This window comes from Salvia miltiorrhiza, chromosome 3 (assembly GCF_028751815.1).
Source record: "Salvia miltiorrhiza cultivar Shanhuang (shh) chromosome 3, IMPLAD_Smil_shh, whole genome shotgun sequence".
Lineage (NCBI taxonomy): Eukaryota > Viridiplantae > Streptophyta > Magnoliopsida > Lamiales > Lamiaceae > Salvia > Salvia miltiorrhiza.
This window is the reverse complement of record NC_080389.1, coordinates 33,803,162-33,820,144: the sequence shown is the minus strand read 5'-3', so window position 1 is coordinate 33,820,144 and position 16,983 is coordinate 33,803,162. Positions and strand designations below refer to the sequence as shown.

Here is a 16,983-nt window from a genome sequence, read left to right as displayed (position 1 = left end):
CTTAGTCCGATAGTATAAGACATGATTCTTTGTAATATCAATGACACTCTTGTTGTCATAATAGAAGGTGAGAGGCCTTATATTTGATAAATGTTGTAGTCTTCAAACATTTGCCTCATCAACAAAAGTTAAATGCAAGCACTTCCGACGACTCCATTGATAATAATTAAATATATATTTTAAATATTATAAATAAAAAAAGTAACTGTTACAAGTTTCAAAAAAATGAGTATGGAGAAATTCTAGAGTGCCCTATAAAAAAGAAACTATTTCTTATTATATATAAGAAAATGGTTATTTGCCTTAAAACAAACAACTTTCAGCGAATTCTGGTTTTTCTTATGATTTTTCAATTTTGAAATAAATAGTTTTAGGCATCCATTTTCAGGATCGATTTAGGGGAATTCGAAATCTATGAAAAAAATCAGACAAATTGTGAAAGTATTGTATTTTATTTCAAAATTTAAATATAAAATTCATTGAAAATTGGTTTATTTTACGGCAGTTAAGCCTATAAGAAAATACTCCATCCCTCTCGCAAAATTTGAGTAGTATTTATTTTTGGGTTGTCCTGTGAAGCTCGAACACTTTCCTTATATAACAAAAAAAAATTCTCTTTATTCATCTTTTCACTTTTTCATCAACCACACTTAACACACAAAATACCAACTCCTTAAAACCTGTGCGGAGAAGATATTGCTCAAGTTTAATGGAACAGAGGGAATACCATATTTCAACAAAAAGTGATGTCCTTTTGATAACTAATAAGTTGAATGTTTAATTATAACTTTTATACTGGAAATTATAAAGTATAATTAGAAATATACAGAAAATAATTATTAAAAGTAAAAGTTATGAATTACGATGAAAGTGAGAAGAAGAAAGGTAAATATGTTAGTAGTAGAGTAGTACTATTATTTATTTTGGGTGAGTTGTAGTAGAGTTAATAAAGAGGAAAAGTCGTCCAGGTTGGAGCACAAGAGACGAGTGAATAGAGTTGAGTTGTGAAAGGGAGAAGAAAGTGAAGGCTGGCAGGCGGCGAAGAATGAGACGGCGACATCGCGGTGGCAGACAAGATGGGAAATTGCGGCACTAGGGAGGAGTCCGCCGTCGTATCCACCGCGCATCAACACCATCAAGGTCCGCCCGCTTATGCTTAATTTACCCACATTTCCCTTTCTCTCTCCCTCTCCCTCTCCCTCTTCCTCTTCCTTCCCTCCACAATCAGATCTAGGTTTCACTGCTCAATTCATGCTCAACTACTCCTCATTTTCTTAATTCTTCTACTACACTGATTTACTTGCTTGGAAGGAATTTTGCGCGTAAACTTGTCTGGAGATCGTTACTCGCATTTAGGGTTTCTTAACAATTATCCACCAATTAGCTATGGTCTTTATTATGATGTAAATTTCTACTATTTCATTCATGAAAAAAAGGTGTTAATTTAGAGCGCAATGTGCAGTGCACCAGCAGCTACAAGTGCTGTCATTGCCCACTAGGAACCCTTCCACAGATAAGAAGCACAGCCGCTCCACTTCAGATCTGAGTGATCCTTCAACGCCCCGCAACTTTGAGGACTTCCGTAAAAACGCCCTGCTCTACACCCACGTCATTGCTTTCACTCTTTTTGAGCTTGAGACCATCACAAAGAGCTTCCGTTCAGACTACATTCTTGGAGAAGGTGGTTTTGGGACTGTATACAAAGGCTACATTGATGAGAATGTTAGGGTTGGTCTCAAATCCCTTCCTGTTGCCGTCAAAGTGCTTAATAAGGAAGGTCTTCAGGGCCACCGCGAATGGCTAGTGAGTTTCGTGTCTTTTCTTGGACCTGATATTAACTTCTGTCCGCGGTTTTATTTTCCTTGTCCCATGAACACGATAATGGTTATATGCTAATTTTGAGTTCATTGATGCAGACTGAAGTCAACTTCCTTGGGCAGCTCAGGCATCCTAATTTAGTGAAGTTGATTGGATATTGCTGTGAGGATGACCACAGGTTACTTGTTTATGAATTCATGTTTAGAGGAAGTCTTGAGAATCATCTGTTTCGAAGTATGTCCCGTTTTCGATTCCTTTCCAAGTAATGCTTTAGAGTTGTTTTTTATGCTTCTACGTTCAAATTGTCTCTGTATATGACTGACTTTTCATGATATCTTGCCTATAGTGGGGTCACACAATATTTGTTTAGAAGTGGATTTAAAGAAAGATTCTTCTTGCAAATTGTTGTCCTGGTGAAAAAATTGTGTTGTTATCTGATACGAATATTACATGCTTGTGAAGTCCAGACTTCCTGGATCTGAGAATGTACTGTCTTTGAACTAAATTGTTACTCAACAAAGATGCTCTTGTGTCACTGTTTCATTGCATTAAGCTCTCATTGTATTTTCCATTTAAATAATGCATGCTATGTTTTCTACTTAATGAATCTTTTCTATTATATGTTCCTTAGCTCTATTTTTTCTTCACTATTCTTCTAAGCATGAACATTCAATTCTGCTATGTGCCGATTAGCATAAAGTTTGTATAATTAATCATCTGCTGAACACAATTAACCTGAAATTTTGCTGAGGCATCTAGAAGCAACTGTTCCACTATCTTGGTCAACAAGAATGATGATTGCTCTTGGGGCAGCTAAGGGCCTTGCTTTCCTTCATAATGCTGAAAGGCCAGTTATTTATCGGGATTTCAAGACTTCCAACATTCTGCTAGATTCAGTAAGTGATGTGGTTGAAATTCTCTGGGGAATTTGTTTGAAAGATTATAATTATGTGCTCACTTGATTTTATCAATGACATAGTTTTATTTGTCATCACTTTCTTTCTATATCTGAATTCTTTTTTCCAATAGAGGAGCTCTCATCTGATACTTTATGCAAATTCTCTTTGTTGCAGGATTATATGGCCAAGCTTTCTGATTTTGGTCTTGCAAAAGCAGGGCCGCAAGGTGATGAGACCCATGTATCTACTCGAGTAATGGGAACCTATGGCTATGCTGCGCCTGAATATGTTATGACTGGTAATAGAAATATATTTTGTTTCCATGCACTATGTTATCATTTATATATATATCAGCTGTTGAAATTGATCATTAGCTATTGGATATTAATGGCTCAGGGATTCTGATTTTTTTTTTGATCAGAAAAAATGAATAAAAAAAAAAAAATTAAGGGCTGAAGCTTGATTCATTTACTGCTGGTATTTGCTGTGGTAACAGAAGCCTTCAGATGGCTGTTTTGTTGGTTTCTTTGTGTCTTGTTCCAAAAACTCCCTTCAAATATAATGTATATAGAGCTAGTATTGCATAAATTTATTGTGCAGATGGAATTTTGGTTTTGTAAATGCTTGGTTTTGGTCTTGATGTGAAAAGCTTCTTCTCTTGTACATTTACAAATTTTCAAATCACTTGTCTATGTAGATTCATCCCTTATGTGTTTTCAGTTCTTCCCGTGCCATGAAGTTAAGTATCTAGAGTTATTGAATGTATACACAGCTCACTTATCTAATTAGACTCTACATGAGATGCACAGGGCACCTTACTGCCAGGAGTGATGTGTACAGCTTTGGGGTAGTTCTTCTGGAGTTATTGACGGGGAGAAAGTCAGTAGACAAGACGAGGCCTAGCAAAGAACAAAGTTTGGTAGATTGGGCGAGGCCAAAGCTAAATGACAAGAGAAAAATGCTGCAAATCATAGACCCTAGATTAGAGAATCAGTATTCAGTAAGGGCAGCCCAGAAAGCTTGCAGTTTGGCATACTATTGTTTGAGCCAAAACCCGAAGGCCAGACCATTAATGAGTGATGTGGTTGAGACTTTGGAACCTTTACAGTCTAATGGTGGTAATGAAGTCTCTTCATCATCGTCTTCAACCCCTACGCTCCTGTGCAGTGGCAGTCCATTTGTGACAGGACGGATCCCAGATTATCGGGTGCATCGCAGGTTTGCTGGGGCAGTCGGAGCTGGTGTTGGTTGTCGGTCTTCCAACCCAAATTGCTCCCCTGGTGGCCCTGCAGCATGCCGGGTTAGGTGAGCCAAGTTGCAGTTGCAGTCGCCTTCAAGATGTATGTATACAGTGTTAATGTGCCTGCTTGGTTATGTATATCATAATGCTGATTGCAGCAGGCTTGTTGATTGTTAATGTAGCTAAGTGCTTTTGTGTTGATGATGCTTGTTACAAATTCAAAATTTGCAATCTGGAGTGAGTCGATTTTACATGTTTGTATGTGTTCCAATACTTTTTTCTTTCGCATTTTCGGAAGCTTTGCTGCTTTTCCACTTTCAATCTTCACTTTCTTACCATTCAACGTATCTATTGTCGGAAACTTTTCAAGATCTAGCTAAATGCAAGGCTTTTTTTTTTATAATGAAAATATTGTATTAAATAAAATAATGCAAAGGGGTTTTAGCAAATAAAATCACGGACTATTTTGAATTTGCAATATTAACGTGACTTTTGAAGTGTGACAAATTAAATCACCACTTTTTCAATTTTTGCAATTTCGTCCCTCCAATTTTTTCAGGTCGTCGGATTGTTGAATTGGAGTTTACGTGGATTAATTCGCCACATAATATTCATGTTACAATGTTTTCTATAAAATTGATGAATATTGAAAATTATGGTGCAAACACATGATACAATCTTTATAATTTGGAGAAAAAAATTAATTGAAATTGGGCAAAACGATGCCATTTAAGCCTCACAAAAATGGCGTCGTCTTTACTAATCCACGTAAGTTCCAATTCAACACCCTGGTGACCGAAAAAAAATTGGGAGGACAGAATTGCAAAATTTGAAAAGGTGGTGATTTAATTCGTCACACTTCAAAAGTTGCGTTAAAATTGCAAACTCAAAATAGTTCGTGATTTTATTTGCCAAAATTCATAATACAAACTAAAGTCTTTGGGCATATCCAAGGAGAGGGGGGGGGGGTAAGGAGGAGGTTTTCTAAAAAACATCGTAAAATAAATAAGGCTAGATAGTACATGTACAAACTCGAATTACTTGAGCATTTTCCCAAGGGGATACAACCACTAAAACACCGTGAAAAAAGGTTTAGGGCAAGGGGGCAGAGGGTTTTCTCAAAAAAACACCCAAAAAGATAAAAATAATAAAAGCAAAGTGTAGTCCTTATTTTTCAATTTGGAGGGTCGGATAAAGTCACATGCTGCATTTGATCTTTAGTTTCTGGTCTTAGGGTTCTTGGTTCTTCAATGAATGCCTTCAAATTTGAACTTGTTAAACACCAAAAACAGGAGGGGAATCAGGTAGTAGCAATTATAAAAATTAATAGAACTTCAATGAATTGGAAAGTATCACCTGATTTCACTTGGTAGTGTTCCATTCTAAGTGGACTCGCACCTACTCCGGTGTAAAAAGTTCATTCAAGCAACGATAGATATCACATTTAATCTCATAGACTATCTTAGCAACTACAAACAGTTCGTCCTAAAAAATTAGCTTATTTCAAGCAAACCAAAGATGGTTTATTGAAATTGCTAAGGCTAAAAATTTAATTTTTGGAATATGGTGGATCTTTTTCTTTGTTGGGATAGGTGTTTGATTGCACTACTAATAGTAGTCATTTTATATGGAATGCGTAGCCAATCTCAAATTGTATCCCAAACTTTTGCGGTTCCTGTGCGTTTGAAGAAAAAATTATCGTGAGTCTCATTATGAGTATAGCAAATCACAGAAAGTTTAGAGACTCCTTCAATTCTATCTGTGGTTTTCAGTCGTCCTTGTAGCGCGAGCCAAAGGGTGATTGAACACCGCGGTGGGATATAGCTTCTCCAAATGGCTCTATGCCTAAACATTTTCTCGCCCTTTACCCCTAAGGAACTCGTATGCTTCAAAAGTCAGATTTGAATTTACCCATACTTCAATTTTTTGTTGAGATTGCATAATATCATTATTATGCTTTATAAGGCAACGCATCTCTAGTTTTGATCAGATTTATGATCAATGGAGAGTCCGAAAGTTGAGCCTTTAGGGTCCAGATGTCTCTTGTTTTAATGAATCCCGAGTGAATCCAGCAAACCCACAATGATTCGGCTTTATTGTGGATATTCCACAAGTTCTTGATTAGTAGCGCTTTATTCCATGTTGTGAGGTTTCTAATTGCTAGGCCTCCCTCTTCCAAGCAACGGGGCTGGTAGTAGAGTCCCATACAAAGTGACTAAACTATTGTATTAATTCTGTCAATGACACCTGTCGGGAGAGGGAAGATCTGTAGCCAGTAGCACTCTATGCCCTGTAGGATTAACCTAACAAGCTCCAAGCGACCTGCCATAGATAAGTTAATGTTATTCCATTTGTGAATAGAATCAGAAATTTTCTTAACAAGGGGCTCATATTTGCTAGCAAGGAGTCTCTTGGATGCAAGTGGGATTCCCATGTATTTAACTGGGAGGTGCCCAACATTAAACCCAAAAAGCTCGATGATTTCAGCTCTGTCCGGTTCAGCCACTCCAGAAGATTTGGGATTTTGCCTTGTTAATTTTCAATCATGATGCGCATGCAAGACTAATTTTAATTTGAAAATATAATTGTTAAAATAGTTTTCTAAACTTCAGTACTACATAGGAAGTTTCTAGAAGATTTTTGTGTTCCAATTTGATTTTTCTCTATATATTCTTATGAAAATTTAGAAAGTTCTTAGTATCTAATTTAACACAAAAATTTAAATAAACAATATATTTTCTTCTTTATTATCTATTGTCGGAAGCTTTGCTGCTTTCCCACTTTCAATCATCACTTCGTTACCATTCAACACCATACAACAGCTAGAAAGAGCCCAGATGGTTCAATATAATAATTAGTTTTGTTAAAACAATTAGAGCATTTTCATTGGGAGGTATTATAAGGGGGCTCTACAAGGTGGTCCCCACTTTAGCACCTCCCATCCACAGTGTAAAGGCTCTATAAAAGGTCCTTGAATCCTCATTTCCATTTAATCTCATTTCTACTCTTCTATTTTATTATTAAATATTTTAATAAAAATAAAATTCAATATTACAATAATTAAAATAAAATATAAGATTTTAAAATTAAAAATATTAAGCAGATTTGCTAATTAAGCAATTAAGATAAACAAAAGTCATTTAAAATATGGACCACTTAATTAACTCATAACAATACATTTCTTAATCTCCGTGCCGAAGAGAATGTGGCCAACTTTAATGGGACGAAGGGAGTAAAAAACTAAAAGAATTAAAAAAAATAGAATTTAAAAATTAAAAAAAATCAAAATATAAAAATAAAAACCCTACCCAAACCCCTATCCCAAACACCCTCTCTTATTTTTCTCTTCTTTTCTCCCCCCACACGCCTCACCCATTTCTTTTTCTCTTCTTCTTCCCCCATTTCTGCAACTTTCAATTTTTTTTAATTAACGCGTGATATTAACGCGTTTCTTTCTCTCCTCCCCGAGCCGCGATTCTCCACAGAAAAACTGGGGTCGTGCCGCCGTAGCTCTCCAGCGAGCGCGGCACGCCCATTTTCTGGTCCGATGCAGCTCTCCAGCATAGCGCTGGAGATGCTCTTAGGGTAAACATCAATTTTTGGCCCATCGTTTGGACGTTTTCTAAAAAAATATCCTAGAGTACTGATAATCATAAAATATTACATCTGTCACCGTGCAGCTATGCCTGGGATTTTGCCGATGCGTCAATGCATATCCAAAGGCTGGAGATGATCGGGAAGAGGTCTCTAGGTGAGTTTCACCAACAACAAAGCTTCCTCCAATAGTAGCAGCACAAACTTTACATGTCACAGCCCGATATAGCCAGTGATAGTGTATACCAAGTATCGTACGACTAATAAAAGAAATGGTTAAAGAAATAGAAATACATCTTGTTTTAGTAGAAGCATTTGCAAACTTTACTCGTTTTAAAGAAAGATTTTAAGACCAAAACATTTCCATACTTGGGTAAAACATAAATAAGCAATTGAAGACCTTAGCAAAGGTTTGAAAAGTATTATCCCTTATGGAATATTACAAACATAAGCAAATTGAATAAAAGAGTTTCATCACAGTTATGCAGCGAGATACGTTATTATATGTGTGAAGACATATAGTAGGGAGTTCACTTACTTATAGAGTCAAAGCGTATAAAGATAAATATGAGACATAGGAAAGACACGGCCAACTGACAGTTCCAACAGCCTTCACCCATCCTCATGCCAAACAAATCTGCACATTTAGAAATATATGCAGGACTGAGTACCAAAACGCACTCAGTGAACTCATGCCGGAAATAATTAAAATGTTGCTCTTAGAGCTATATGTCAACCTTGCCTTTTTCAAAGCATCAACAGGATTAAGTGAGATTAAAAATACATGTTCATATTTTTCTGTCATAAACTTATTTGCATCATCATAATAATATCATTAGGCCCAGTTTGATTGGCTGTTTAAAGGCATATTAGCATATGTATATGGCAATACACGGGTGTTTGAAATCCTTTGAACATATTCCCGATGGCCCGATAAAATTCAATAGCTCGGCCTTTAGTTACTATTCATGTCGGATTACACAACTGGTGCCCCCCCTCCGATACGTTTTCTGGACTTTGAGATTGAAACCCTTCTCCCAAAATTGCCCTTGATTTTTGCATCCAAAATTCGTCAAACCCAAATTTTGACCCCCAAATTTTCGAAGCTCTCATTTCCGCTGACCCTCGGTTATAACCTAACGAAGAACACTCTCCTGCGCATAATCGAATTTTCTCCCCCAGATTTTCGAAGCTCTCATTTCCGGTAACCCTCGGCTAACCTAACGAAGAACACTTTCCTGCGCAGAAGTATTTTGATTTGGTAATTGGAATGTATTTTGAATTCATTTGCATACGTTAAATGCAATGTTGTTTTAAAACATGAAATAAATAGTTCAATAAAACATAAATGTAAAAACAAAGTGCCAAGTGTAATGTTATTCCAAAACATGAAATAAATAGTTCAACAAAATATAAATATATAAAATTCAAGACGATAGACCAGGGATCAGAGACCTAATCATCATCATGATGAGTAGGGGATGGAGGTAGCTGACTCGTCTGCCTCATATACTGCTCCATCATAGCCATCCGCTCTAGGAATTTCGCTCGTTCTGCAGCCCTGTCCTCTTCCACCTTCTGCAGCCGCTCCTCCAGCGTAGAGATCTGTGTCTCATACAGCTGTTGAGACATCCTAAAAGCACCAATGCTGCGAGTAAACCCCCTACTAACCTAGCTCCGACCGACACTTCCAGTGCCATAGAGCCGTGACCTGTCTGGCTGTACGACCTCAAAGTAGATCTCATCCAGTCGGTCCTCTCGTCCAGTCTCAACAGCAATGCGACGAATCTCCACCTAATTCATATATAACAATGCATAATTTTTAGAAAATAAAAATATTTCACTATGTATTAATATTTGATTAAACTTAAACACATCTATTCTTTCATTCCTCGGTGACAGAAAAGTTCCATCTGAGCGCATGTGGAGGTGGAGGAAATTGCTATAGTTCTGTGCATCCTGGGGGAGATCAGTCTCCAAGCTCTGTTCATGCATGTATATAAGATAAATAAGTTATATTATTTTTATATTATATATATATATATATGTATGTATATATAACTTATGAACTTATTTGATAATTATTAACCAGACTCTGCTGCAGGATACAAGTGGACTGAGACCCTCCCACGTGCCTACTGATCCCCTGTAACATGCTTTTGGATACTGTCGGGCTCCATCCAGTTTCTTCAATTCAGGCCGTCGGCAAAAGATGTTCAATTCTTCTATCGACTTTTCTGTATCTTTTGTCTTCCCCTTCACATTGAGGACAGTGTTGAACACATTATCAAACATATTTTTTTCAATGTGCATAACATCCAGATTATGTCGAATCAAAAGATCCTTCTGATGAGGACTGGAATACTCATTAGCGTTGTGCTTCGTAATCCAAGCTTATTTTACCTTGTTATGATTATTGTTATTATATAAACTAACGAACACAGGTCTAACTGAAGAGACTTGCTAACAAATGAGTACAAAGAGTCAATCAGCCTTGACCCAAGTACAGAGCTGCTCAGCCAGACCAGAGCAGCGCAGACCAAAGCAGCGCGGACCAGAACAGCACAGCATAGCTGCAAAGCCGGAGCGCGGCACCGCGACACGGCACCGCAGCACGGCACCGCAGCACAGCACCGCAGCACGGCACCGCAGCACAGCACCGCAGCACGGCACCGCAGCACGGCACCGCAGCACGGCACCGCAGCACGGCACCGCGGCACGGCACCGCAGCACAGCACCGCAGCACAGGAGCACGGCACCGCAGCACGGGAGCGCAGCACAGCATCGCAGCACAACAGCGTAGAACAGCAGCACAGCCAGAGCGCAGAGCTGGTCTTACTGGAGCCGGAGTTACCCGCTTCACCAACAAAGGACAGCGTAGATGGGTCAAATCAAGATCATTAAAGGGCCTAAATCCAACTATTAGAGTTCATGGGCCTAAGGCCTTTAGGGTTCATTCTCACAACTATAAATAGGAGCTTTAGCATTAGCATGGGGGATCGATTCATTTAAGCAACACACTTGTAACATGTAAACACTCTCAATATAGTGAAACCAACGAAGAACTCCCGTGGATGTAGGTCTTGATGGCCGAACCACGTAAACCCATGTGTCATTTATTGCTTTTTAGTTTCTAGTTTAGGTGTTGGTGGTTGAGTGCTTCACCAACTGGCGCCGTCTGTGGGAAATTGCTAGCTAAGGCGTGAGATTCATGGTTTCCGGTACTGTTCATCGAATTACTGTTCATCGAAAAGGCTACTGTTCATTAAAAAAAAAGATCGCTTGGGTTTGGGTCTTCGGTTTTCGGATTCCGGCGGAGGAGGGGGGAGATCAACTTCTTCACAATTTTTCTGCTTCATTTCTAGGGAATTTCACCCAGCCACCTCTTCCACACCGGCCGCCGGCCGTCCTAGCCTTCCATCTGGCAATGCTCCAAATTTGCACAAAAGCCTGGCCATCGCCATTTCAGAATTTCGGCGTGTATCGCCGGCTGGTTGGGATCTGGCTTCCTGCCGGTCCTTTCCTCGCAGATCCGAATCGGGTACACAATAGCCATCTCTCTCTTTCTCTCAGATCCGAGTCGGACAACACGTATCAGTCCACAATAGCCCCAAATCTCCGGCGAAAATCACTATCCGAAGCCCCTTCTCTCTGGAAGAATTCCTAGAAATCTACTGTAGATCTCGCTCACCCATCATCTTCTTGAAACCCCATGTGAATCGAAAATCACAGCTCCATCTCTGAAATCGCAAATCACAAATCTCAATCGGATCCATTTCGTCCGATGTCGCCAGGAGAACTTCAGGCTGCCGCCGTCATCTCCGAAGTCCGGCCAAGCCGCAGCTGCTGTCTCGGTGCCTTCGAAAGGGCAGAGGCCGAGCCCTAGCTCCATCGGCCCCTTCTCAATCCTTCGCTGCTGATTGTGTTTCTCCGGCGAGCAAATTGCAGCTGTCTAGGTGTACAAGCAACGCCAGTCGCTGGCAAGCACTTCCACAAGAAAAGGGAGACATCTCCAGGACACCCCTAATTGTTTTTACTCATTTCATTAATATTTCTTATGATCTCACCCAGACTTTGAAACTAATCTTGCTACAATTTGGCTTGGATCTGAAGACTGATTTCACTACGTTTTTGCTTTAATTGCATTGAGATTTTGCTATGCTTAGGGACTGATATTATTATAATTTTGCTTGTAATCTCTCTGTGCTTCTCAGAACAACGAAGAAGGGAAGATGAATTCGACGATTTTAGGGAGACATGCTGTCCAGCCGTAGCCACGCGGAGCTCGATCCTGAATTGCGATTTCCAGCGAACCCCAAGTCTGAATTTCTCGACCTCATCCGATCGATGGTGGGGATGGCTGATCGTAACAGCTCTCCGTTCTTTCTTAGCGCAGCCTATATCAGGAAAAAATCGGCATTCCATTACGCCAATATCGGGCAAGGCTCGAAGGTTTAAGGGAATTGGTTATCAAGCAATCGCTGAAGCTCTTGGATTGGCTGTCGTGAAAGCAGTCGTTACCATCTCAGCCATCATTGTAGGAGGATGTCTATAACATTCGCCTACAAATACCAGGGCAGCCGCCCACTTTTCGCCAGCGATCACCACGCCAGTGCAGGAACGGGGTAGTTGGCCCTCTCGGCTCAACTGAACAGGACAAGAACAGTCTTCCTCCCCCAAAAGCTAAGCTTGCTACTTGCCATTGTAAAAAGTGTTTGGTGCTCTATGCTTTGATATGGGATCCTTGATATGATTACCTTGATGTTTGATTTGCTTGATGTGGGTTTCTGCTGTTGCTAGGCTCTGTGAACTCGAGGTTTTATCACTTTCTTTTAACAATTTGAATGGAAAAACTTTTGTTGAAACTAAAGATATAGGAGAAGCTTGAACTCATTTTCTTGTGAACGCGAATATTGATGTGATTGATCGGCCAACATCACTTGAAATAGTCAATGGGGATTCGAATCCCATATTTGAACGTCTCTTTTCTTAATCTAATATTGTGAAAACATAGTCATATAAAGCCCTTGGTGAAGCCCTTGGTGATTTTGCTACGCAGTGACATCATCAATCTTAGACAATATTTGGGGTTGTATTGCTAGTATTGATACTTGTTGTATTTCATGTGATTACTTCTCCTATAATCTCATTTTTGTTCGATTACGTTCTTTATTTTCTCAATATTGCATTGAATTTGGGTGAATTAGCCATACTCCCTCTGCTGCTATATCTCTCTATTTATCTTCAGCGCAGGATCATTTTTCACGAAATTCCTGCAAATGTGTGTCTTTTGCCTGCGCAGGCGAGACCAACTGGAGCTGCGCAGCCCACAGGCCAAGACAGGGGAATCGGGGAATTAACAGGCAGGGTGGTAATCTTCAAAGGCAGCGCAAGGCGGAGTTCTTCGAAGGCAGCGCAGAGCGGAGTTTTTCGAGGGCAGTGCAAGCGATGGTTTCCGAGGGCAGCGCAGGGTGGTAATCTTCAGCTGCGCAGCCCACAGGCCAAGACGGTGGGGGGATCATGGAGTTAACAGGTGCTGAAGAGAGCCATGGCGCTTTAAATGTCCATCATCAGTTGCTGAAAACATCATACCCGACAAAGGGATTCCCGCGCTGGCGGGCAATTATTATTTTCTCACGGCTCCGCCCTGAAGCTTCTCCTGGAGCAGAGCTGATGGTTGCAATTTACATATGAATGTCAAGTTGTGGATGCTACAGTGCTGCCAAGCGAAATATCGTGGATGCTAAAACAGCGAAGACAAGACGGCCCACAAACGATGGACGTTATGACTCAGCCCGGGAAGAAGTTTTTGATCTTCAGCGCTGTATTTTGTTATTATCAACTGCACTGAAATGGATGCTGATGTTGCTTTGGAAAGTGATCAATAATGTCGCGCGAGATCAAGACAATGCTGTTGCACTTCCACTTCCTGATCCGAGGATGCAGATATTCTTCAAGGGAAACTAGAGCCTCGAGAGGGCAGCGCAGGCGGTGGTCTCCAAGAGAAATTGGAGTATCAAGAGGGCAGCGCAGGTTCGAAGAACGCAAGTGGGCACTTCGTCAGTTCGCTACTGCGCTGATGTAGCATCGCACAAGAACATTGGGATGTCTTTTATCCAGTGATCTTATTCATGGTTTATGGTCTAAATGTTGACGTTTATGCATGGTCTGTTGAGATTTCTTTGCTTATGACTTCCTGTGCCTTTGTTTGATTTTTTGCAAGGGCATGTTAATACCACCATATCGAGTACAACCTGATTGCTTAAGGGAACTATCAACTGGAAACGCCAACCGGTCATCCAAGTCGTCGATGATTTGCTCAATGTCCATCAAGTTCGTGGTTAGGGGTTCACAACTGCGCTAATTCACAGCTCGGGAACAAAGCAGGGTTCGGCACGAAGACATCTCCTCCTTCATTAAGCTGCGCAGCCAGCTCCGGGTCTCCCTCTCCTCCTTCATTAAGCTGCGCAGCCAGCTCCGGGTCTCCCTCTCCTCCTTCATTAAGCTGCGCAGCCAGCTCGGGTTCTCCCCTCTCCTCTGGCACCCCGATCAAGTTCAAATGATTGGCGTAGCCGCTCTGACCAAGTTCCTGGCGAAGATACAGAGGCAGCGCAGGCAGTCGATGCAAGTGCTTTGGCAGCAACTTCAACGCAGACAAAAATCCTCACGAAGAAAGTGAAATTAGAAGGGCAGTGCAGCTGTTTTGAGTGAAGGGAAGCGCAAGTTCAAAGATACGCGGAAGAGCAGCGCAGTTGTCTTGAATGCAGGGCAGCGTGGGTCAAACCAATTGGCATGATCAGAGTGACTCTATCAATCTAATATAGTGACGAGTAATATGTTATTTTTATTTTGGGGTTGATGTTGTGTTCAATTTTATTAGGATTATTCATTTGGATATTGCATTTAAATTTCAATAACTGAATTTGGGATATGGCAACTATCTCTTGCTTTATTTGGGTACCCAATTATCACCGGCTGATTTTGACCTATATCTAGGTGGAAAAAAAATACTCTTACAATTGAAACAGTGAGTACTTGTTGAATGGCAGAACTCTACTGAAATTCAGGGTGTGAGGAAAGCTTAAAGTATTTGATTTTGAAGGAAATTTGATCTCGGGCACTTTGCCCCCTCGACTCATATGTTTTTCTTGAAAAAATGGATCAGGGTTGGGGTAAATGAAATATATATCTTTGTCATGAATGAGTTCACAGCCCTGTTTTAAGGGCTCTCATATTTTTACTAATACTTTTGCTTAAGAATTCTTACAGCACAGGATAAACATCTCCGGGGGGAAGGACTTGAACAAATATGGTGAACACCATACACATGAAAAGGTCACCCACTAACAAGGGGTGACTCAGAAAATGAGCTTTAGTGGCAATTCAGCCACGCTACGGAGGGGAAAGCCTTAAGTGGAATCTGGGTCTTCTCAGCGCAGTCAGGACATTTACCTCAGCTACCTCTGCGCAGTTATCTCAGAGCAGCTATCTAGTTAGCTCATCTACCTCAAGGCAGCTACCTCTGCGCAGCTATCTCAGAGCAGCTATCTAGTTAGCTCATCTACCTCAAGGCAGCTACCTCTGCGCAGCTATCTCAGAGCAGCTATCTAGTTATCTCAGCTACCTCAAGGCAGCTACCTCAGTGCAGTTATCTCAGAGCAGCTATCTCAGCTATCTCAGTAATGTTCAGCGCAGAATGTTTGAGCCGTTGTCAGTTCAGAATGTCTATGCTCCGCGCAGGAATACCGTAAGCCGCGAAAGTTAGACAGGGGTGTACCATCTTTGATTGTCTATGCTCCGCGCAGGAATACCGTAAGCCGCGAAAGTTAGACAGGGGTGTACCATCTTTGATTGTCTATGCTCCGCGCAGGAATACCGTAAGCCGCGAAAGTTAGACAGGGGTGTACCATCTTTGTACCATCTTGAGGGCCGCTTCGGCGGGGGTGTACCATCTTGAGGGCCGCTTCGGCGGGGGTGTACCATCTTAAGGGCCGCTTCGGCGGGGGTGTACCATCTTGAGGGCCGCTTCGGCGGGGGTGTACCATCTTGAGGGCCGCTTCGGCGGGGGTGTACCATCTTGAGGGCCGCTTCGGCGGGGGTGTACCATCTTGAGGGCCGCTTCGGCGGGGGTGTACCATCTTGAGGGCCGCTTCGGCGGGGGTGTACCATCTTGAGGGCCGCTTCGGCGGGGGTGTACCATCTTAAGGGCCGCTTCGGCGGGGGTGTACCATCTTGAGGGCCGCTTCGGCGGGGGTGTACCATCTTAAGGGCCGCTTCGGCGGGGGTGTACCATCTTAAGGGCCGCTCTGCGGGGGTGTACCATCTTTGTTCCATCTTAAGGGCCGCTCTGCGGGGGTGTACCATCTTTGTTCCATCCTGAGGGCCGCTTCGGCGGGGGTGTACCATCTTAAGGGCCGCTCTGCGGGGGAGTACCACCAATGTTTCACAAAGTCTTCTCGACGCAGCGCCGCCTCTCTGCTCGGCAGCGCGGCCAGCGCCGCCTCTCCGCTCGGCAGCGTAGTCAGCGCCGCCTCTCTGCTCGGCAGCGCAGCCATGTGCCTCGACGCAGCGCCACCTCTCTGCTCGGCAGCGCAGCCAGTGCCACCTCTCTACTCGGCAGCGCAGCTAGCGCCGCCTCGCTCCCTTGTTGCTAGCTCAGTACAGCCATGTGTCTCGACGCAGCGCCGCCTCTCCGCTCGGCAGCGCAGTCAGCGCCACCTCTCTACTCGGCAGCGCAGCTAGCGCCGCCTCGCTCCCTTGTTGCTAGCTCAGTACAGCCATGTGTCTCGACGCAGCGCCGCCTCTCCGCTCGGCAGCGCAGTCAGCGCCACCTCTCTGCTCGGCAGCGCAGCTAGCGTCGCCTCGCTCCCTTGTTGCTATCTCAGTGCAGTCAGCGCGGGGTTGTTAGCGCAGTTAGTGCAGCGCAGTCAGCACGGTCTTCTCAGTGCAGCTACCTCTGTTATCTCAGCGCAGATCACTTGAGCCTTCTCAGCACAGGTTATCTAAGCCCTTTGTCATCTTTAATGATGCTCGACGAATCAAAAGGAAACATTACTATCTTTTTTATCTTAGTTCACTTACAACGCTGAAAATATTTGTCACCATTGTTTCGTAAAGATTGACAATTTTTATCTAATAAGTTGCAGGGAATTATATATGCTTAATTGACACGGGAGAGCAGCACAGCGCTGACTTCACAACACACACCACTAGTTGAACAAAGAGAACGCTGTTCAACTAGACCAGGGGGGGGAGTAGCTGATGAGGACTGGAATACTCATTAGCGTTGTGCTTCGTAATCCAAGCTTATTTTACCTTGTTATGATTATTGTTATTATATAAACTAACGAACACAGGTCTAACTGAAGAGACTTGCTAACAAATGAGTACAAAGAGTCAATCAGCCTTGACCCAAGTACAGAGCTGCTCAGC

General features: G+C 42.1%; 1 protein-coding gene across 1 annotated transcript; it reads left to right on the top strand.

The window, feature by feature from the left end:
* Window positions 1-892: 892 nt before the first annotated feature.
* On the top strand, window positions 893-4,210 carry LOC131016409 (probable serine/threonine-protein kinase PBL8). Its single transcript, XM_057945106.1, has 6 exons — window positions 893-1,140; window positions 1,463-1,803; window positions 1,917-2,052; window positions 2,578-2,714; window positions 2,892-3,015; window positions 3,527-4,210. Exons 1-6 carry the CDS (start codon window positions 1,077-1,079, stop codon window positions 4,024-4,026), a joined length of 1,302 nt encoding a protein of 433 aa, XP_057801089.1. The 5' UTR covers window positions 893-1,076; the 3' UTR covers window positions 4,027-4,210.
* The last annotated feature ends 12,773 nt before the right edge of the window (window positions 4,211-16,983 follow it).